This window comes from Rhinolophus ferrumequinum, chromosome 17 (genome assembly GCF_004115265.2).
Source record: "Rhinolophus ferrumequinum isolate MPI-CBG mRhiFer1 chromosome 17, mRhiFer1_v1.p, whole genome shotgun sequence".
Lineage (NCBI taxonomy): Eukaryota > Metazoa > Chordata > Mammalia > Chiroptera > Rhinolophidae > Rhinolophus > Rhinolophus ferrumequinum.
The window spans coordinates 47885858-47905147 of NC_046300.1; the positions used below are offsets into that span (position 1 = coordinate 47885858).

Genomic DNA, 19290 nt, shown 5'->3' on the forward strand with positions numbered 1-19290 from the left:
AACATGAAGGCAGACATACCAGGTAAACAGGAGTGACCTGTAATTGGTAAAGAAGCCTCAGACAAACTGAAAATGCCATTTTCAGCATCCTGTCCCCAAATACTGCAAGCCAGACACCAAAGGCATGCAAAAGTGACTGTCACATATATAGGCGCAGACAGAGCCATCACCAGGCAAAAAAGGGGGCTAATACTTCAAAGGGCCCCAAAGTGCGGCTTGAGGAACACAAGGGGCCCTCAAGGGTCATCCCAAGACCCTCACTTAGCTGCCACGGGAAAAACAAACACTTGAAGCTTTGCTTCATTCAGTCTTCTGAAAGGAAAAATGTAATAGGGAAGACTCACTAACACTTGTGGCAAACACTATTAGCAAAGATGCAGTCTTTCCCCCGGGGTTCCAGGACTCCATGTCCTTCGGCTGAACTCTGAGAAATGATAGGTATTTTATATATATATATATGCATACATACATATACATATATATGTATGCACACACAGATATATTTAAATGAAGGTATACACACTGTGCTAAAATACAAACAACAGAAATCCCAGGTCATATATAAAAAGGCTAGATATAACATATAACACAGGCCTACAGCCAGCTCATGGTTGGGAGCTGGGGAAGGGGTGGTATTATGAGACTATGTACACAATTTGTGGTGGGCAGGGAAGGCATCAATGTAAACAACTCAGACTTACTCCACAATACTGGCCCACAGGAAAGTGTGATGTATCGCATGTACAAAAATAGACTCCCACTTTGCTTTTGTACACAACCAAGCTGGGTAGGCACCCAGGAGAACCAAGGGTTTGTCTTGATGATGAGGGACCACACCCGGCTGCTGCTAAACCTCCCAGCCCTAGGAACTCACCTGCTACCCCTCCCTCCCTTGCAGGCTCTTGGGCCTTTTCCCACCCAACACCCAGAGCCTCCAACAACTAACTTGCAAGGCTTCCTGACAAGCAAGATCACTGTGTATCTGTCCCTTTCTAACCCCGAGATACATGAAGACTTATTTTTGTAAATGTTTGGCACCTAAGTAACATGATGGTTGTGGCTTGTACCACAATGACACAGGGAGACCCAGTAATAAGACATGCAGGGTGAGGGCGAGGGGCACTGAGCTGCCCTAGCATCTCAAAACCAGAACTGTGGCTTCCCATGCATTTATGGGGGTAGGAGAAGGGATGTGCAGGATTAACAACTTCACCGGCTCCTCAGCAGCAAATACATTCAAAATTGAAGGCGTCTTAAAGGCCCCACTATACCCTAATCATGAGTCTGGAGGAGCTCAGTGCAGTGACAGCTGGAAAATCTGAATCCCGATTGAATCTGCTGCACCAGGAGTCCTTTTGAAGAAGCTCGGCAAAGTAATTTTTTTCTTTTGAGCAGATGTACAGCACATCCTTGGGAGGGCCATGTGGAAGGATGCTCTCCAGCCCAGTCAAATGATCCAATCCCACTGCCTTCTCAGTCCCCTCTGAGTTTTTTCCTGCTGGCCACCCTCGCTGTACAGAAACAGCCGAGCAGCATCAAGGTCAGTCATCAATGGTGGGCAACCAGAAGGCCTGGAAGGAGAACATAAGTCAATTTTTAAAAGCCAAGCCTCTCTCTTAACTGCTGAGGGCTCTTCTTACCCCTTCCCATGGCATCAAGCTGTCCAATCTCAATAATGGAGGTGTTATGGCTGGTGGCAGCCTCCTGACCAACTGACTCTGGCAATCTATGGAGAACTATTCCCCACTCTACATGAAAGTAAGCTGGTTCTGTTTCCCCCCAACACTGTCTACCTTCCACCACAGTGGCCCAGTAGTTAAGGGGGAAAAAAGTAGTGCTATCCAAGAGGTAGGGGGTCTGGGTAACCTGGCCTCACTGCAAATCTACAGGGTGACCTCAGGCAGGCCCTTTCCTTCCTGAGCTGTAAAAAATGAGAGGGATTGGACTGGATGGTTTTGCTGCATTTTTTTTCTGACACTGTGTTCTTAGTTTTAAAAAAAGGAGGGGGAGAAGAAGCAATGTATTCTAGGTAAGATAGCACTGAAGTGCCTCATCCCCCAAATACCCAGGAAGGTTTAGGAGATGCCAAGAGGAAACTGGAGACAGAGACTCGTGATGCTTTGTTCTGCTAGTATTATCTAGGAAGAAACAGGGACCTAGAGGAAATTCTAAGTGGTGAGTTATGATATATTAAGAATTTCTGAGGAATTCAGCATACACTGAACAGAAACTGAAAGGTTGCAGCTACAAAAGGCTTGTTCAAAGTATTTTAAGAAGCCAAAAAGCTGTAAGTATAGCCCAGGCAGTTTGGGTATAAAACCAGGAGCCAGAGCAAAAACTGGCTTAAGATCTCCCAGGAGCTCAGAGGTGATCCCAGATCACAGAAATAAAGAATAAAAGCGAAAAGACCAGCCCGATCAGAGATTAGAGGTGACAGAGGGACACCACCAGCTGAGAAACATGAACTTGGGTGCTTGTAATGTACCTATTTAGAACACAGCTTGCTGTACTCATTGAAACACCCACCACCCAAATGGAAAGGGCCACTCAGTGGAGGACATCTCTCGTTGTTCACATACCATGTTGGAACACGCACTGGCAAAGGTCATGAACTTGGGGTTGAACTGCAAACAGGTAATGGGGCCTGTGTGTTTGCCATCCAACACAGCTACTTTTATACCGCTCTCTCCGTTCCAGACATGGATCTTGCCATCCTCTGAACCTAAGAGAATGATCAAGGAAAATACAACAGCTCAAAGCACAATATAAAGACTACAAAGACAAGTAGGAAAGAGACACAGATTGACATCTGGAAAGAGGCCAAGTTTCAGGACCTAGCCCTCAGCAGAAATCAAGGGAGGGGAAGCAGTGAGGAAAGGACACTTCGGGAGATTAATTTTAACCCTAGTTATTTGATCCTAGGCAAGTCACCTACCCTCTAACCTCAGTTTTCTCATTTAAAAGAGGATTGAGTATCACTACACTACCACCATCTTGCCAATAAGATGACTGAAAGCAGGGTTACATCGGAAAGTTACTAGTAAAACAGCACTTGTAGAGCTTAACACTAATGCTGGTTCAGGGAAGACCTATTAATGCCAATTCCCAGGAAAAACATGCAAAATCAGGATAGTTTAAAGACACTATACTTTTTACATATTGTGCTATACAAAAGTCATAGAACATCCATCAAAAGCATGATAAATAATGATTAGCTAAAACTAACAAAAATAATATGAATAAACAAATGCACAGTACGAGGGAAATACCCCCCCAAGGGGGGTAAAGGAAGCTTACCAATCATAATAAACTGGGAGTCTGGAGTAAACGAGGCCTCCAATGTGACAGCTTTGCTGTTGGCATAACCCTAAGACAAAGCACAATAGTTCTGTTATAGCACCATTAACAGAAACAATTGCCTAGAAACGCTGATCCAACCCGGCACACACATCACCTTCCTTTCTGTGAACCCCTCTCCTCATGCACAGCCCCATCCAGATTGCAAACTTGGTCACCACCCTTTGCAATTCACCCCCTACCCCCAACAACTCCATATTCAAGAGGGCAAGAAAATGTTTATGGTCAGGAATTATTTTATATCTAAAAACCAAACTTGGGTCACTGGGTGAGAAGTGAATGTCTTAGAATCCAACAGAAATAAGTTCATGTGCAGGAAGAAAATGCAAGTCCAGCCTTACTCAGTGAGTCAAGGATAACCGCTGGTTTCCACCAACCAGCTAACACAATGCTCAGCCCGGAAGGAATGAGCATGGAAACATCCACGCTCAAATGTTGTCAGCTCACCCCAAACGTGTGCATCACCACTCCTTTAAATGCATCAATGAGCCGGATAAAGCTGCCGTTGGTGGAGATGAGGATGAGTTTGCCATCATTGCTGAACTTAAGTCCTGTCCACTCACAAGTCCGATCATACTGCATCTTAAAGGTCGCAAATGGCCCCTGTAAAAGTAGCAGCCCCAGGCCCAAGGCACATCAATAATTCCTGCTGCCAGAGCCAACTCTCATTCTATCCCTTTAGATTCCTCTTTGACTAGGATAAACAACTGCTCTGAGACTAATTAATCTACCACATCCCTCCTCTTCCATAGTAAAGGCTCTTACATGTCCATGTCACCCTTCAACACTTCCATATTATCAAGATAGCATAAAGATTCAAAGATTTACCTTATCAAAAGAGCGAAGGTCATAAAGTTTGACCATTTCAGAATTGACACCTGCAGCAAAAATTAACCCTTCTGGATCAAAAGAACAAACTGGCTTGCCCTGTAAATGCATGAGTCCCTAGGAAAAAAGAAACCAGAAAAAAAGTTAATGAACCTAGGATCCTACCACTATAAAAATTACTTTTCCCAGTGAAAACTATAATAAGAAAGTGACACAAATAGATACCAGCCTACCTACAGAACAGAAAAACTAAAATGAGGCTTTTAAAAAAACAGGTCTCCATATAGCTGATTTCAGATCAACCCTAACTGTACAATTTTATAAATACTGAATTAAAAAAACAAATCCCTTGAGGCTAAAAGCTATAGCCCAAAGGCTCCAGGAAAACTGTTTTTTTAAAAGCAATAAGCCACAGAGCATAATGTAATATGTAACAGATTAGGGCATTTGCTTAACTACCAGCTAACCTACCAGGAAAACAGATTTTCTCCCAAGTTTAAACACTCAGGGATCCCAGAACAGAACCACTGTTACCCCCTTTCCTTAAGAGGGAAAGCAGATGACAGTTACTCAACGTATAACTGTAAGGTACCATTACCTGGCAGTTCGGAGACCGAAGGTCCCAGAGTCGAATGGTCTTATCCAGAGACCCAGAAATGAACGTGTCGTCCACAGGTGACATGGACAAGGCCACCACCCTGCAATGCACCGAGACAAACAGGAGTTGAAGCAAAACAGTTGCAAACTTGGATGTGAACTTTAAGCCACTCTACCATCCTAATCTGTATATATCTATTCTCCCCAAATTACCATTTTAAGAAACATACATACACAAGCAATCGGGAATAATCAAAGGTAACTATTACAGTAAAAAAGAAAAAAACAACTTAAAGCTGCAGCATAAAAATGTATGATTCCAATGCAAATCAAACCACAATAAGATATCACTTCATAACCACTAGCCATATCAAGACATTATCAAGGTAATTCCACTAGCCATAATATCACTAGCCATAATATCAAGATAATATCAAGATAATTCATACAAGTCCCTATAATCTGAGATTAAAAAAAAAAAAGGAGGTAAGTGTTGGTGAGGATGTGGAGAAACTGGACCCTCATACATTGCTGATGGGAATGTAAAATGATACAGTTGCTTTGGAAAAGTTTTACAGTTCCTCAAAAAATTAAAGCTAGAGTTGCTATGTGATGCAGAAATTCCAATCCCAGGTATATACCAAGAAAATGAAAATACGTATCCACACAAAAATACACACATAAATTCACAGCAGTATTATTCATAACAGCTAAAAATTGAAAATCCAAATATCCATCAACTAAGAATGGATAAACAAAATGTGGTACATTTCCATACAACAGAATATTATTCAATAATAAAAAATGAAATACTGATTTATGTTACAACATGCATAAACCTTGGAAACATGGTAAGTGAAAGAAGTCAAACAAAAAAGGCCACACATATAGTCTGATTCCATTTATACAAAATGTCTAGAAGAGGCAAAGCTATAGAGACAGAAAGTAGATTAGTGGTTGCCAGGGACAGAGAGGAGGGGAAATGGGGGGAGAGGCTGCTGATGGGTACAGGTTTCTTTTTGGGATGATGAAAATGTTCTGGAATTAGATAGTGGTGATGGTTGCCCAATTCTATAAAAACCACTGAACCAGGGGCGGCCAGATAGCTCAGTTGGTTAGAGCGCAAGCTCTTAACAATGGAGTTGCTGGTTTGATTCCCTCATGGGCCAGTGAGCTGCACCCTCCACAACTAGATTGAAAGACACTACTTGGAGCTGATGGGCCCTGGAGAAATACAGTGTTCCCCAATATTCCCCAATAAAATTTATTAAAAAATAAATAAATAAATAAATAAATAAATAAATAATAAAAAAATAAAAACCACTGAACCATATATTTTAAAAGGGGAACTTTAAAAGGGTGAATTTATAGTACTGAACTATATCTCAATTAAAAACAACAACCATGGTCCCGTAACTAGCCGTTTATGCACTATACCAATATCCTAAACCTGAGTGGCATCGGCAGGCATCACCTGGTGGGCTGAAACAGACTGCTGCGATCCACTCCCAGAACTAATCCAATAGGTCTGGGCTCGGGTCTGAGAATCTTCAGTTTCTAACAAGCTCCTCGGTGATACTGAGACTGCTGGTTTGGACACTAGACTTAGACACAGATCTGTGCTAATAGCAACTGTATTTCCAATATGGGTCCCTTTTTATGGTTATACCATTAAGAATCACTCACTGAAAAACATTTCTTCCAAGGGCTCATCCTGAGCTCTCCTGTCCCTTCTGCTCATGTTCTCGCTCTGTCATGCCGTGCTCTGCCATGCCATCTCCCCAGCCTTTGGGCCTGGCCTGCAGAGAAGGACCACATGTGGATCCATTTTACCTGCCTCTCAGAGCATACCATGGCCCTGAACATGGGGTCCTTGAGGGCCGCGAGTTCTGACCTGTACAGTGCCTGCAATTCTATAGTACCACCTATGGAGAAAGCCCTTGTGAAAGCAGACATTCAGGTGGCTCTTCCTTCTGGGTGTTATGGCCAAGTAGTTCCACATTCTGGCTCGGCTGTAAAACACTTCAGAGGTATAGGAGCTGGTATCACAGATGAAGATTACAGAGGAAATGCGCATATTGTACTGTTTCATTTTGACAAAGAAAAATTTGAAGTAAATAAAAAAGGTGATTGAATTGCACAGCTTATTTATGAATGGATTTTTTATCTAGAAATAAAGGAAGTTCAAGTTTTAGATGACACTAAAGTGGCTTCAGGAGGCTTTGGTTACACTAGAAAAAATTAAAATGTATGCCATGAATAGAAAGTGAGAAAATTTTTTTAAAGTTTTTGCCCCCCCAAAAAAGGCTTCCAATAAAACTCAGTATTTGCACTAGCTCCTCAATTTAAAAGATACTGTGAGCCAAAATTTCCTGAAAATGCTGAGGCAATATTGAAACAGATGAGCAGAATGCATACAGACATAAAATTTTATGCCATGGTATTCAAGCAAAAGCTTAGAGTTAGTCTATCTTGGCAAAGGCTATGCTGAGAGGTACAAGGAATACAAAAAAAGCTTAACTGTCTAGTCAGGCAACTCCCAGAGAGGGTCAAGGAAGGCTTTCTGGAAGAAGCAGCACCTGTGGCCAACAGGGTTTCAATGGGAGATGCCTTTACCAGAAGGTGCAAAATAGGAAAGTCTGAGGCACATGTTCAGTGCGCCTCAACTGGAGTGGTGGGAGAGAACGCTGGGAAAACATGTCAGAGCCAGAGGGAAGAGAACCTAACTCCAAGGGGAAAGAGCAGGCAGATGTGGAGAACCACTAAGGCTTCCTAAGGGAGGCTGTGAAGTGGTCAGAACTGTAATACAGGATGCTGAAGCAGGATGGTGAGGGATAGGGAGATTAATTAGGATTTGACAATAATTCACCTGACAGCATTAAGTCAGAACAGAAGCAAAGAAGAGAACATAGAGGAGAGCGACACCTAAGGTTAAACCGAGGTAGAATCAATAAGACCTAACATCTCAGTGGATGTGAAGGCAGGGGAAAGGGAGTAAACAGATAACACAGGCTTTGAGGCTGGAGAATTGGAAAGGACAGAGATGAAACATCAGGCAGACAGAGAGGAGCTGGCCCAAGGAATATAACGATGGATGGAGTGTTGGACCTGTCAGGCAGGATCCCGTTGGATCTGCGTGGATGTGTATAAAACCTATAGGTGGAAGTTGAGTCTGGAAATCATGACAGACATGGACTAAAAATACTGATTTGCGAAGCTCTGAACAGAGGTAAATGAAATCAGTGGAGATATTTGAGAAAATACCAACAAGTGGGGAAAGCTAGGAGAGAATCTTGTTCATTTTAGATTCAAAAGGAGAAAGAGAGGCCAAGAATAGCTAGAACACAACCAAGATGGGAAGAGTCAGCTGCCAAAAGGGGGAAAAAAAGCTTTACTGAGAGCATGAGCATAAGGGGGAAAAAAAGCCCAACGCAATGGATTTTGACTGGAGGGAGCAGGGAAGTAATAAAACAGCTTAAAAAAAGCCCCATGACTCTGGAACTAGATGGAGAGTGACTTAAAATAGTGAATGAGTGTGAGGAAGTGAAGATGGGAGTATGCAGATTATTCTTTCATGTTTGACAGTGAAAAGGAGTAGGTGATAGGCTCAAGAAATAGATTTCAGATAAGGAAGACCAAGAAAGTGTGTAGGCAGCAAGGAAAAGTACAGTTAAGGAGATGGAAGCAAGGGGAAAGAGAAGCTGGTTTCGTCAAGGAAGAAAGGCTACTTCTTTCTCAAGGAAAGGATTCCCAGGAAGAGAAGAATTTAGGTGGAAGGGATAGAAACTGAAAAGAACTCATTTTGGATGGCTTTGATTTTCTCAAAAAAGGAAAGACAAAGTCATCTACTAAGAATCAGGAAATAGAGGTTGAATAATTGGGAAGATTGGAAAGAATTTTGAATAACTGCAGTCAACTCTTAATTACAGACAGTACATCTGTGAACACTAATTTGATTATAAACAAGCAAAACATCTACCTGTCACAAGCCATTCTTTCTGGGAACTGCACAGTAACCAACAGCTGCCACCTCTTATCTTCACCAACATAGAAATGCCCTGCCCAATCAGAAGTGGGCCAGAAAACAGTGCTGTTGGCCAACCTCCTGCCAGAGTGCTCAACCACTCCAAGCTGGTTTTCATACGTTTGCAAGTGAAAGCAGGAGGAAATAACCCCTTCCCCCATGATTAAAGTATCATCCAAGGGAAAAAGTGTTTAACATTCAACCAAAACTTAAAAAAATGAGAAAAAATACTGGGGCAGTTGGGGTAGGAGAGAGAAGCAACCTGCATTACAAAATAGAATGAGGAAACAAGATCCTTGGCTTTCAAAAGTAACAAAGGACAATTATTAATTTTTTTTTTGCATCCTCCTTAAGATCTTCTCATAGTCCATGTAGAGCAGGGGCCTGCTAAAATGGGGGCCACCAATGCTAGAAGGTTTCATATATGTAAATGACCCTTTCATTAAAGGATATATGATATTTGGGGTTCCTAAATGCCAAGTGTAATTTTTACTACATAGGTTTCCACTGAGTATCTTGAATCTACCTTATTCCTAAGTATGTTTTAACTAAGATTTCGGTTTCTCTATGAAATCCTCCCCCTGCCTCCACAGCCTCAGTTAACCGAGAGGTGACCGTTCAGCGGGGCTTAACAAGAGAAGCCTAAGAGGAATGCCCAACAGCAGTGAAGAACCGGCTTTAGTTCGCTGATAAAAATCTTTCCATTCTTCTATTGTTTGGATAAAAGAAGAATCTACTTCTGCAACACTTGGGTCTTACCTTTTGCTATGTCCAGGAAAGTATCTGATGTATTTGTTGTCATGCAAGGACAGGTACCGAATAGTATCTGGAAGAAGACAAATAAGGTATGATGGTATCATAGCCTACTATTTTTAAAGGAATTTACTTTGCATTTTCATCTTGAAAAGACAAAGTCGAAGAATTCATTGTTTTCCATAACCCAAGCAAGGTGTGAATAAATACTGGGCATAATTCCTATCCACAGCTGAAGAGTGGGCACTACAGATATGACATAATTCAAAAGCACAGTTCTTAAGTTGACAGCATATAGAGCAATGTTTAAAATCATTGTTACTACCAATCTTTGGCTTCTGCATACAAGTAGTTACAATGCAACTTGTTCTGTAAATATACCCTGTCACTCCCTACCTCACACCCCCCCCCTAAAACCACAATAGTTTCAGTGCCCACAGAATGGCAAGCCTTAAAGAAAAACATCTGGCTGCTGAGGATACAGACTCAAAGAATTAAGCAGCCGTGCCAAGCTGAGGATCAGGCTGGACTCGGGCATAATATTTCTGTCTAGAGTTCTCTAACACTGTGTGGATGCACCCCTAACCTCACCTGAATGTTAACTGGATATACAATTTACATTAAAACTAAACAAAATGGAGAGAAGTAATGTCCTACTGCTTCTTTTCTAATTAGCCAACTATCCACTTGTCCCTTGTACCAGAGAAGTGAGTTAAAAAGAATAATAATAATAATGTAGTCAAAAGAAGTGAGAAAATTGAGATTAAAAGATCTCAAGACATTTCAAAACCAAACTCATGAACTATACCAAGTCATAGCAGTGAGACTTTTGACAATATCAAAGAAAGGAATAATCATTGAGATTTGTGTTTGGGTAAAATAAGACACTCTTAAAAATCAAATGATTCTATCTGAAAAAGTAAACAAACAAAAAAAAATGATGATGGGAAGGGAATGAAGTACCATGAAGACTAGAACTGGAGAGTACTATGCCCCGAAAGACTATGAATAAGGAACAGTTGTGCAGAAAGAGGTTAATAGGAAATGGTGCCAAAATGCAGAAAGGAAAGCACAGAAAGAACATTCTTGGAGGCAAACAGGACACAGGAACAAAGAGGCTGAAAGCACCAAGTCATCCCAGTGGGTCACAGGGGTACTTTCTAATAAGAGGGCATGTAACCTGAGAGGGAAAAGGCTCCTCTTTCTATGTTCCAAAACTGACTTCTACATGGTTTTCCTTGGAAACATCTTCCAAGTTCTCGAATGACAGCTACAAAGTCTTCCTGGTTATTCTACTGCTAGGAACTACTCACCTGCCCTAAGCAGAAAAAGGCTTCCTCCCATTACCTGGTTTCCCAGAGATGAGCAGGGCGTCGCCATCCTCTCCGCCCCACTCGGTAGCTGGCGCGCTGTTCCTGGCAAGGCAGTGGCCTGTACAGTTATCTCCTGTACCGGGTGGTATCATAGACCCTCAAACTGTACAAACTACTACCTCAGCCTGGAATCAGGCAAAAGGAAACGAAGCGTTGGAGAACTCTTCAGGATGCACTCGAGACAGGAAGGGCCACATCCTCACAGCAGAGGCCTGGCAGCAAAGCTGCAAGTGCCACACATTTGCCTCATCGTGCACCCCATTTGGACAATCCTCATTTAACCACCCAGAAAAACACCCCAACAGAAGAAATATACCAGTCATGCAGAGGTCAGAGATGTTTCCTCTGGATTCTAATGTTTTATATTCTTATCCAAAAGCATCAAATGCACGCTTACTTAGAACACCACTTCTGAAATAAAGTCATGGAAAGTAGAAATATACTTACTAAAAGTCAAGTACAGGCAGAAAAAGTCAAAAAAAAAAAAAAAAAAAAGACCTGCCCACCTGCTCTGAGATAGGCATAGCTAAAATAGCAGTCTAAACAGTCTGTTGAATGACATTAGAAAAATCTTACTACAAAAAGTGTGTGTGGGGGGTGGGGGGGGTCAATAAATCAGTAAGTTAAATGGAAAAAAAAGTCCTAACATGAAAGTGAGTGTTACTGCTCAATTACCAAGATGATCTGTCAAGTGAAAATGATTTCTCCCAGGCGAAATGCAAGTAAAAACAGAGGCCATTTATTAGAGAAAGAAACTCACAAGTTTAATTTCTACAAATAATTCTTTAACCTTCAAAGACGTTAGCTTTATTTAAAAGTAAAGGGGAAAAGGATAAAATTCAGATCAAAAAATATGCCCAGAATCAAAGATAACCAAAGTCAGTACACTATCCTTTATGACTCAGACCGTACAAGGTTGGGCATACACCAAAAACTCTTCTAAGATGCCCTAAATTATCATAGCTCACATTTGTGAAAACTTTTCTGAGATCTCTATATTTTGAACAGGAAGTACTGTTGTTTACCCTTGCTGTGTGTCAACTATTCTTTCCTTTTGTTCTAAAAGAATTCTTTCAAGTTTCAAGAAGTACAAACCATAAATACAATTTGTTACTTCCTATTCCCACTTTCTACTCTTTCATACTGTTTCAAGCCCTTCAAAACACTAGTGGCTTGTTTCCAGCATCTCTTCGTCATAACAATGTTATTAGCGTTGCTAACATCAGAGGAAAATACTTAAACTACCGTGTTTCCCCCAAAAATAAGATCTACCCCAAAAATAAGACCTACCCAAAAATAAGACTCAGTTAAGATCTCAGCTAGATGGATGCATTTAATACGTTATGACGATGTTCTAGAAGATGATATGACTGTATTTGAATAAATGTAGGTTGCTATACATGGAAACATAAGACAGCCCCTGAAAATAAGCCCTAATGGAGCAAAAATTAATATAAGACCCGGTCTTATTTTTGGGGAAACACAGTATAAACAAAATAGATGTAGTCACAAACAATCCGCGAACTATTTAACAAAGGAAACCATAGCCATAACTTCCTAAAAAGAAGGCTCGCTTACCGTCTATTTTGTTAGAGCTGTAAACGACTGTGTTTGCTGCATGAGTGTATCTGATGAGGTCCACGCCATATTTCTTACTGTACAGGGTTCTCTTTGGTCTGGTGAGGAAATGGATAGAGAAAGAAAACCATTAAAATCCTCCATCACCAAAATCTGGGATCTTAATAAAGAGAGAAGCCCTTGAATGATGTGGTAAGGGTGAGGACTCCTGGTAAGCTATAAAACTGGAAAGAAACAAAATTTCTTCCAAAAGGGAACAAACAGAATCAATCAAGTGCAACAACTTTCAGCTCTGAATGCCAAATGCCAAGGTTAGGAAGTGGAAGTAAATCTGAGGACTCTGTTCAGTCTTTTTATTCCAATGTTCAAAAGTAAGCTTTGCAAAAAGGTACATCTATTGGTAAGAAAGGCACAGAAAACAACATTAAGTCATAACATAACAAAGGGGGATATGGAAAAACGTCAAACCAATAAGGCCGGAACTTTTTCTTAAGCCACTCAATTATTAGGTTCTTTGTTCAAGAAGAAATAATTCATCAAAACTGAAACCTGATGCAAAACTTCCTAATATATATAACCTGTTGCAGAAGCTATCCATCCTCCCTGTCCTAAAGGTCCAAAGCACTTACCGAGCCTTTGGAAAGGCAAGCTTAACTATCCCTAGCAAAATAGTCATCAGTTTTCTTTTTATTTTAATGTAAAATTACACATTTCCCATCTAGAGAATGTCAATCCATTCATTGAAGCTCCTTAAATGTCTTCTTCTATAGAAGCTTGAAGATGAAGCTGAAACCATACTCAAAAACTTACAATGTTCTACATTTCAGCGTAGGAGGATTTCATAAATCCTGTACCAATGTTTACCAAGAATTCCAATTTATGAAAAAGACGTTCACCCTGTCAATGCAAAATCCTCTTGGAACCTAGATGCTAAACAATGAGATAGATGCCTCAGGCAGCTTTATGAAGTCAATCGTTTGCAGTTTCAATTTTTGTTAATGTCAGTGAGGCTAAGGGTTTCCCTACATAAAACTTATTTCCAAACAAGACTTCTCCTTCCAAATGCACTGAATGTTCCACATCCTTACCATACTGAAAAATCAGCTAGAAAGATCAGCTCAAAGGCTACCTTGTTTAGTCCACTGTCCCAGGTTCCGCATTGGGGTTACTGTGTAGTAAAACTAACCAGTGAGTGAGGGAGGGAAGGAGGGAGTGAGTATGAGCATGTGCACATGTTCTTGCTCTCAAAAGATAAGCTGACTTTGCCTCTACCGGTGGAAAGAAAAGCTTACTTATCCCAGTATTTCAGTCTATCTACAACTATGAAAACAGAGCCTAAAGAGCCAACGTTAAAGCGTGTGGAGTAAGGGAAAATTTTTCTGTGGCCTATTTGTCTCGAATTTATCAATAACACTAACCTGAGATTTGTTCTTAACAGAAATATTTTACCTCTTATCATTTCCTACTTTGAAAGCAATATCCTAATGTATTACGTCCATTTCAGGTGATCTTTACAAAGCCCAGGAACATTTTTTCACAAATATTTTGGTAAGCTTCTCTCCACTTATTATGATTCTGGTGATCAATTATGAATAAATAAATAATATTAAAGCCTTCCTTTGAATAATTCACATCACCTACCACAGATTCATATTCTTTCAAGTTGAAAAAAAATCACTCAATGGATAAACTCCATTATAAGTTTAAATGAACAGTAAATTAGAAAATATCAAGCATAAAGAACATTGTTTTAGCTATAATATAATGTTAACATTAGTACCATCTAATAAAGGTATTATGCCTTACAAGGCAACATTACTTTTCTTCCAATGTTAGTTTGACCTACACTAGTGGCAAATGTTTTCTTATTACCATTTAGGATCATGGACTCCTAAAGGCTAAAAGAGGTCATCTAATATCCAGAGAAGTGATCTGACCAGTGACATACCGTGTTTCCCGGAAAATAAGACCTAGCCAGACAATCAGCTCTAATGCGACTTTTGGAGCAAAAATTAATATAAGACCTGGTCTTATTTTACTATAACACACCGGGTATAATATAATTTAATATAATACAATACCAGGCCTTATATTAATTTTTGCTCCAAAAGTCGCATTAGAGCTGATTGTCTGGGTAGGTCTTATTTTCAGGGAAACACGGTACCTGGTCACAAGGACAAACTAGAACTCAGGTCTCCTACCAAACCACTCTCCCATCACAGATCACAATGAAACAAGTCCACAATTGATAAGAAAAAAATTTTAAAAGCATGCCCTATACTATTTTATCAATATTAAATTTCCTAATTTGCATAACTGTGCTCTGGTTATATAAGAGAATGTCCTTATGTGTTTAGGAAAACCATGTCACCGGAATCTGTGTTTAGGGATAAAGGGGCTTGATACATCCAATCTACTCTCTAATGGTTCAGAAAAAAAATGCATACATATAAATACATATATAGAGAAAAAGTCAAAGGGGGCAATGTAGCCAATTACTGGATCATATGGGAGTTCTTTGAAACACTGCTGTAACTCTTAAGTTTGTAATTATGTAAAAATGCTATGTAAGTGAATAAACTGCATTATATCATAAAATTAACATTTTACTTTTAACAAGACAGGACTTCAAGTCACTGTCATCCCTTGCAACAAGTTGAAATTAGGAGACAAACTATGAAGAAATGCTATCACCACCTTTATTTCCTTTGAATGAGGATATACACCTCCATCCTCAGATTTCAGGGAAAGGTTCCAATCTGTGCACAAGCACTAAACATTTCAAGTAAGCCAGCTTCAAGTTACTTCTAGCTCCAGGACCCCACAACGACCCCGCACCCCCAGCTTTGTACCTTATTCTCTCTTCCAAGCTGATTCAAGTGGCCAGACAAGGAAATCCAAATACTAAATGAGTAACACTAACTCAAATAACTCAGCATAGGTCCAGCTGACAACCCTCTCTCCCCCCAGGACCACCACTATGGGCCATTCTTCCACATACTGCAGGCAGATGCAGAGCCAGTTACGTAATACTCTTTCATAGCCCCAGTGGGGGAAAAACTGGGGAGAACACTATAGCTCAGACCAAAACAGCATTACTTTGGATAACCAAACTTACAAACGAAGAGACAAGTCCCAAAAGAAGTTTACAGAAGACACCAGTTTTGTTTTTTGTTTTTCAGGCAAAAGAACTGGAGAAAGTAGAGAAAAACCCAGATTCCAAAAATAAGATGTGGATCAAGGCAACAAAATGAAATCTGACAAAACCAGTAGCCACCGAGTTACATCAAACATCTGCAAACCTGTTCGGGGAAGGTGACTGAGAGGAAATAAAATTTAGCTTAATCCAGCTTCTGCTCCGAAGGAGCTCACAATTTAGCAAGGACGTGGAGGCAGTAAGTGTGAGGTGAAGCTGACATGGTCCCCAGGGGAAAAGGGAAAATACTGTGCTTGTAAGATTTTGCAGAGATGCAGGTGTGGTGGGTATCCAGCACTTGGGGCAACGCAGAAATTTCACGGTCAGACTAGACTTGGAATTAAAGTGTTTTTTTTTCTTTAAACATAAGAGGAAACATGAAATTGTTATACGATGCTTTCTTTGTTCTAATGGGAGGTTCACATTCAGGTCGAGCCAAGTTCGGTCGTGTCTGGCAAAAAGGAAAAGTTTCAGATGTTGCTACAAAGTTCACAATAAGCGTGGGCAATGGGTCTGAGGGAGGAAGAGCATGATTTGAAACAGAAAGGAAAGGACACGGGACCCAAAGAGGCACAACAAATAAATCCTGACAGCTAAGAACTGCAACCCACGCGGCCTTCCGGCAGAAAGACCGCGGGAAGCAAAGGGGCAGGGGTTGGGCGGAGTGCCAGGGCTGAATCGAGGTCACCGAGGAGAAGGCACAGAGAGCAAGCTGACGCCGTTTGATGAAGCAGGAGAGCAGCCTCTGAGGTTCTCCGCGGAGGGCAAAGCCGATCCGCACCTTTTGGAGTCCGAGCGGTGGAAAAGCTACCAGCTGGGGCCAGGGTGGGCGGGTCGGGCGCTTAAAGGTCAAGGTCAAGGTGGAGTTGGGCAAAAGATGCAGAAGTGCTCTCAGAGACCAAAGACACACAAAATATTAATGCTATCATTAGTTGTTTGTTTTTTTTTTTTTTAAAAAAAAAAGGTCTCCTGGACATCTCTGGAGTGGAAGAGTGGAAGCGGCCTTGGCAGGAGCGAGCACAAAATCGGCGGGGGGCCGGAGTCGGGGAGGGGAGCTGGCCGCGGGGCGAACCACGAGAGGGAGGGAGGGACTCAGACCCGGGCCCTGGGCCACCGCCGCACTCACTTGCCCTCCTGGCAGTCATAGAGCACGATGGAGTCGTCGTCGCTGCTCGAGATGACCGTCTCGCCGTTCGGGCTGAAGTCGAAGCAGTTAATCTTGTCCGAGTTCTCGCGGAACACCTTGGCGACGCGGAAGCTCCGCAGCACGCTGTCGGTCAGCTTCATGGCGGCAGCTGCTGGCAGCAGCAGCGGCGGAGCAGGGCTGGGGCGGGGCCCCGCGGCGAACGGGCGGGCGAACGAACGGGCGGGCTGCCGAAGGGCCCACCCGGGCGGGGCGGGCGCCGCGCCGGCGACGAGCTGGAAGGCGGCCGACAATCAGGCCGCCTCCTCCTCTCCCTCCTACGGCTCGTGCAATGTTCTTCTGCCTGACTGCGAGGCCTTGCCTACCGATCCTCCTCACAGTCGCCTCAGGGACAACCCAAGCGACGCCCGCTCATTGTGTCCGCCATCTTGGGGCGACAAGCAGGAGCCTAGGGCGAGGAGCCGCATCGCGGCGCAAGCCGGGAAAGAGGGCGGAGCGGGAACGGCGGCGCGAGGCGGGGAGGCGGGGCGATGACGTCAGCACGGCGGCGTGGAGTGCAGTGGCGGGATGGCCGCTGGCTGTGGGGAGGAGGGGGGTGGGGATGTCCACGACCTCCTCCGTGGGCGGGAAGACCGCTGGTGCCTGGGAGCCGTGGGCCTTTGTGCGGTTAGCAGCCCCACTGGAGACTCGGGCGCGTCCTCTGCAGAGGCCCCATCCGCATTTTACCAGGAAGCAGGTCCTGCGGGGATCCGCCAAGCCCCTCCAGGGGTCAGTCAGTGAACCCATCAGCTGGCAAGCAGGCAGGCTTTCGCCGCAAATCCACATGTCCTGAGCGGGAGGTGACTATCAAAGTAGCAGTCTCATATCAGTTTGTGTCTCCCCACAATGTCAGGCTTTATTAGAATGGATCTAGTCATGGATCTAATCCTACCTAGTCGGTTTACCACGGGCATTAACCAAGGCTCTAGCCAAAGGATAGCCTCCAATAGTAAAGGTAGGGTGATTTCACAAAAGAGGGTCACACTGGTTTGCAAACAATAAGGTTAGGCGAGGTGAACAGAGTCTTACAAAAGAAGGATGAGGAAGAGTCCTGCTCAGTGAGAGTCCCTGCGGTGCTGAAGTGCAGAGCCTCCGCGTCAGGCCGGGCTTGTGAGATGGTCAGGAGCGAAGACTTCAAACGGTCTATCTGGGAGGAGTGCAGATGAAGCTGTCAGCTGTTAAGGCCTGAGCGATGAGCTGTCAGAGAGCCTCTGTTTTTATGCTCAAGACTGGGTGCAGTGCACCCATCTGCAGTCCAATAAAGCTATCTGCAGTCAGATAAAATGGTCCAGGTGGTCACACTCCATCCTGCATCTGGAGTTATCTGGTTAGGGCCTTCACTGGGTACACCTTTCATGTGACGCTCTGGCATGACTGTCACTTTGTGACTGACAACTATCAGAGTCATAATGCTCTACACATCATGACAGAGTCAACATACTTTCAATTTCTGTATTTTTTATTGGTATATAATATACAGTAGACAGCAAAAATTTTTAGTGGATGAATTTTTTTCATTTGGATATATGTGGTGTAATTAAAAGATATGGTGAATATTTAAATAAAAAAATGTATTACAGTAAAAGACACATTGCCATTAGTCCCCCTCAAAATAACCACCCTCACTTCGAATACACTGATCCCATCGTTCTTGCCACTTTCTGAAACAGTTCTGGAAGTCCTTATTCCTGAGTGTCTTTACTTCATTGTCCATCATGACAACACTCCATGTCACACATCGCTTCTGGTATACGGCAATTTCTGTCAAAAACATTGCAGTGTGTCCTCATCCACCTTATTCACCGGATCTGGCACTGTACAACTTCTGGCTCTTCCCCAAAGTCAAGATGACCATGAAAGGAAAACATTTTTTAATCAATTCAGTCCATCGAGGCAGCCACGACAGCGCAACTAAAGACAGTCACGAAAGAGGACTTCCAGAACTGCTTCAGAAAATGCAAGAATGATGGGATAAGTGTGTTCGAAGTAAGGGAGAGTATTTTGAGGAGGAGTAATGGCAATGTCTTTTACCATAATAAATTTTTTAAATTTAAACATTCAAAAAATAAATAAAAAGAAAAAGAACTTTTAAAAATATTTTAAAAAATAAACCTTCACTGTATTTTTTAATCACACCTTGTACACCGATGTGACCACCAGGCAGAACTTCAAGCCTTCTTTTAAAATTTTAATTGATACATAACATAAAGTGCATACAGTGAACAAATTTTAAGTGTTCCACACATTTTTATAAACACTCATCTAAGTTTTCAAATGTATTTACAGCTCCAAAATTCAGCATCAATTACAAAGAAATTTTTAAGAGGGAGAATTGTCTCCTCATTCAACAAAATACAGTTTTAAATTCTCCTGAGTTCTCCCTCCTTATTTATATATCTAC

The 19290-nt window shown here is 42.2% G+C and overlaps 1 protein-coding gene across 1 annotated transcript; it reads right to left on the reverse strand.

The window, feature by feature from the left end:
* Positions 1–446: 446 nt before the first annotated feature.
* On the reverse strand, positions 447–17320 carry WDR82 (WD repeat domain 82). Its single transcript, XM_033132404.1, has 9 exons — positions 16833–17320; positions 12511–12608; positions 9566–9632; positions 4784–4883; positions 4186–4302; positions 3805–3960; positions 3298–3367; positions 2580–2722; positions 447–1571 (listed from the first exon to the last, which is right to left on the reverse strand). Exons 1-9 carry the CDS (start codon positions 16991–16993, stop codon positions 1542–1544), a joined length of 942 nt encoding a protein of 313 aa, XP_032988295.1. The 5' UTR covers positions 16994–17320; the 3' UTR covers positions 447–1541.
* Between the last annotated feature and the right edge of the window lie 1970 nt (positions 17321–19290).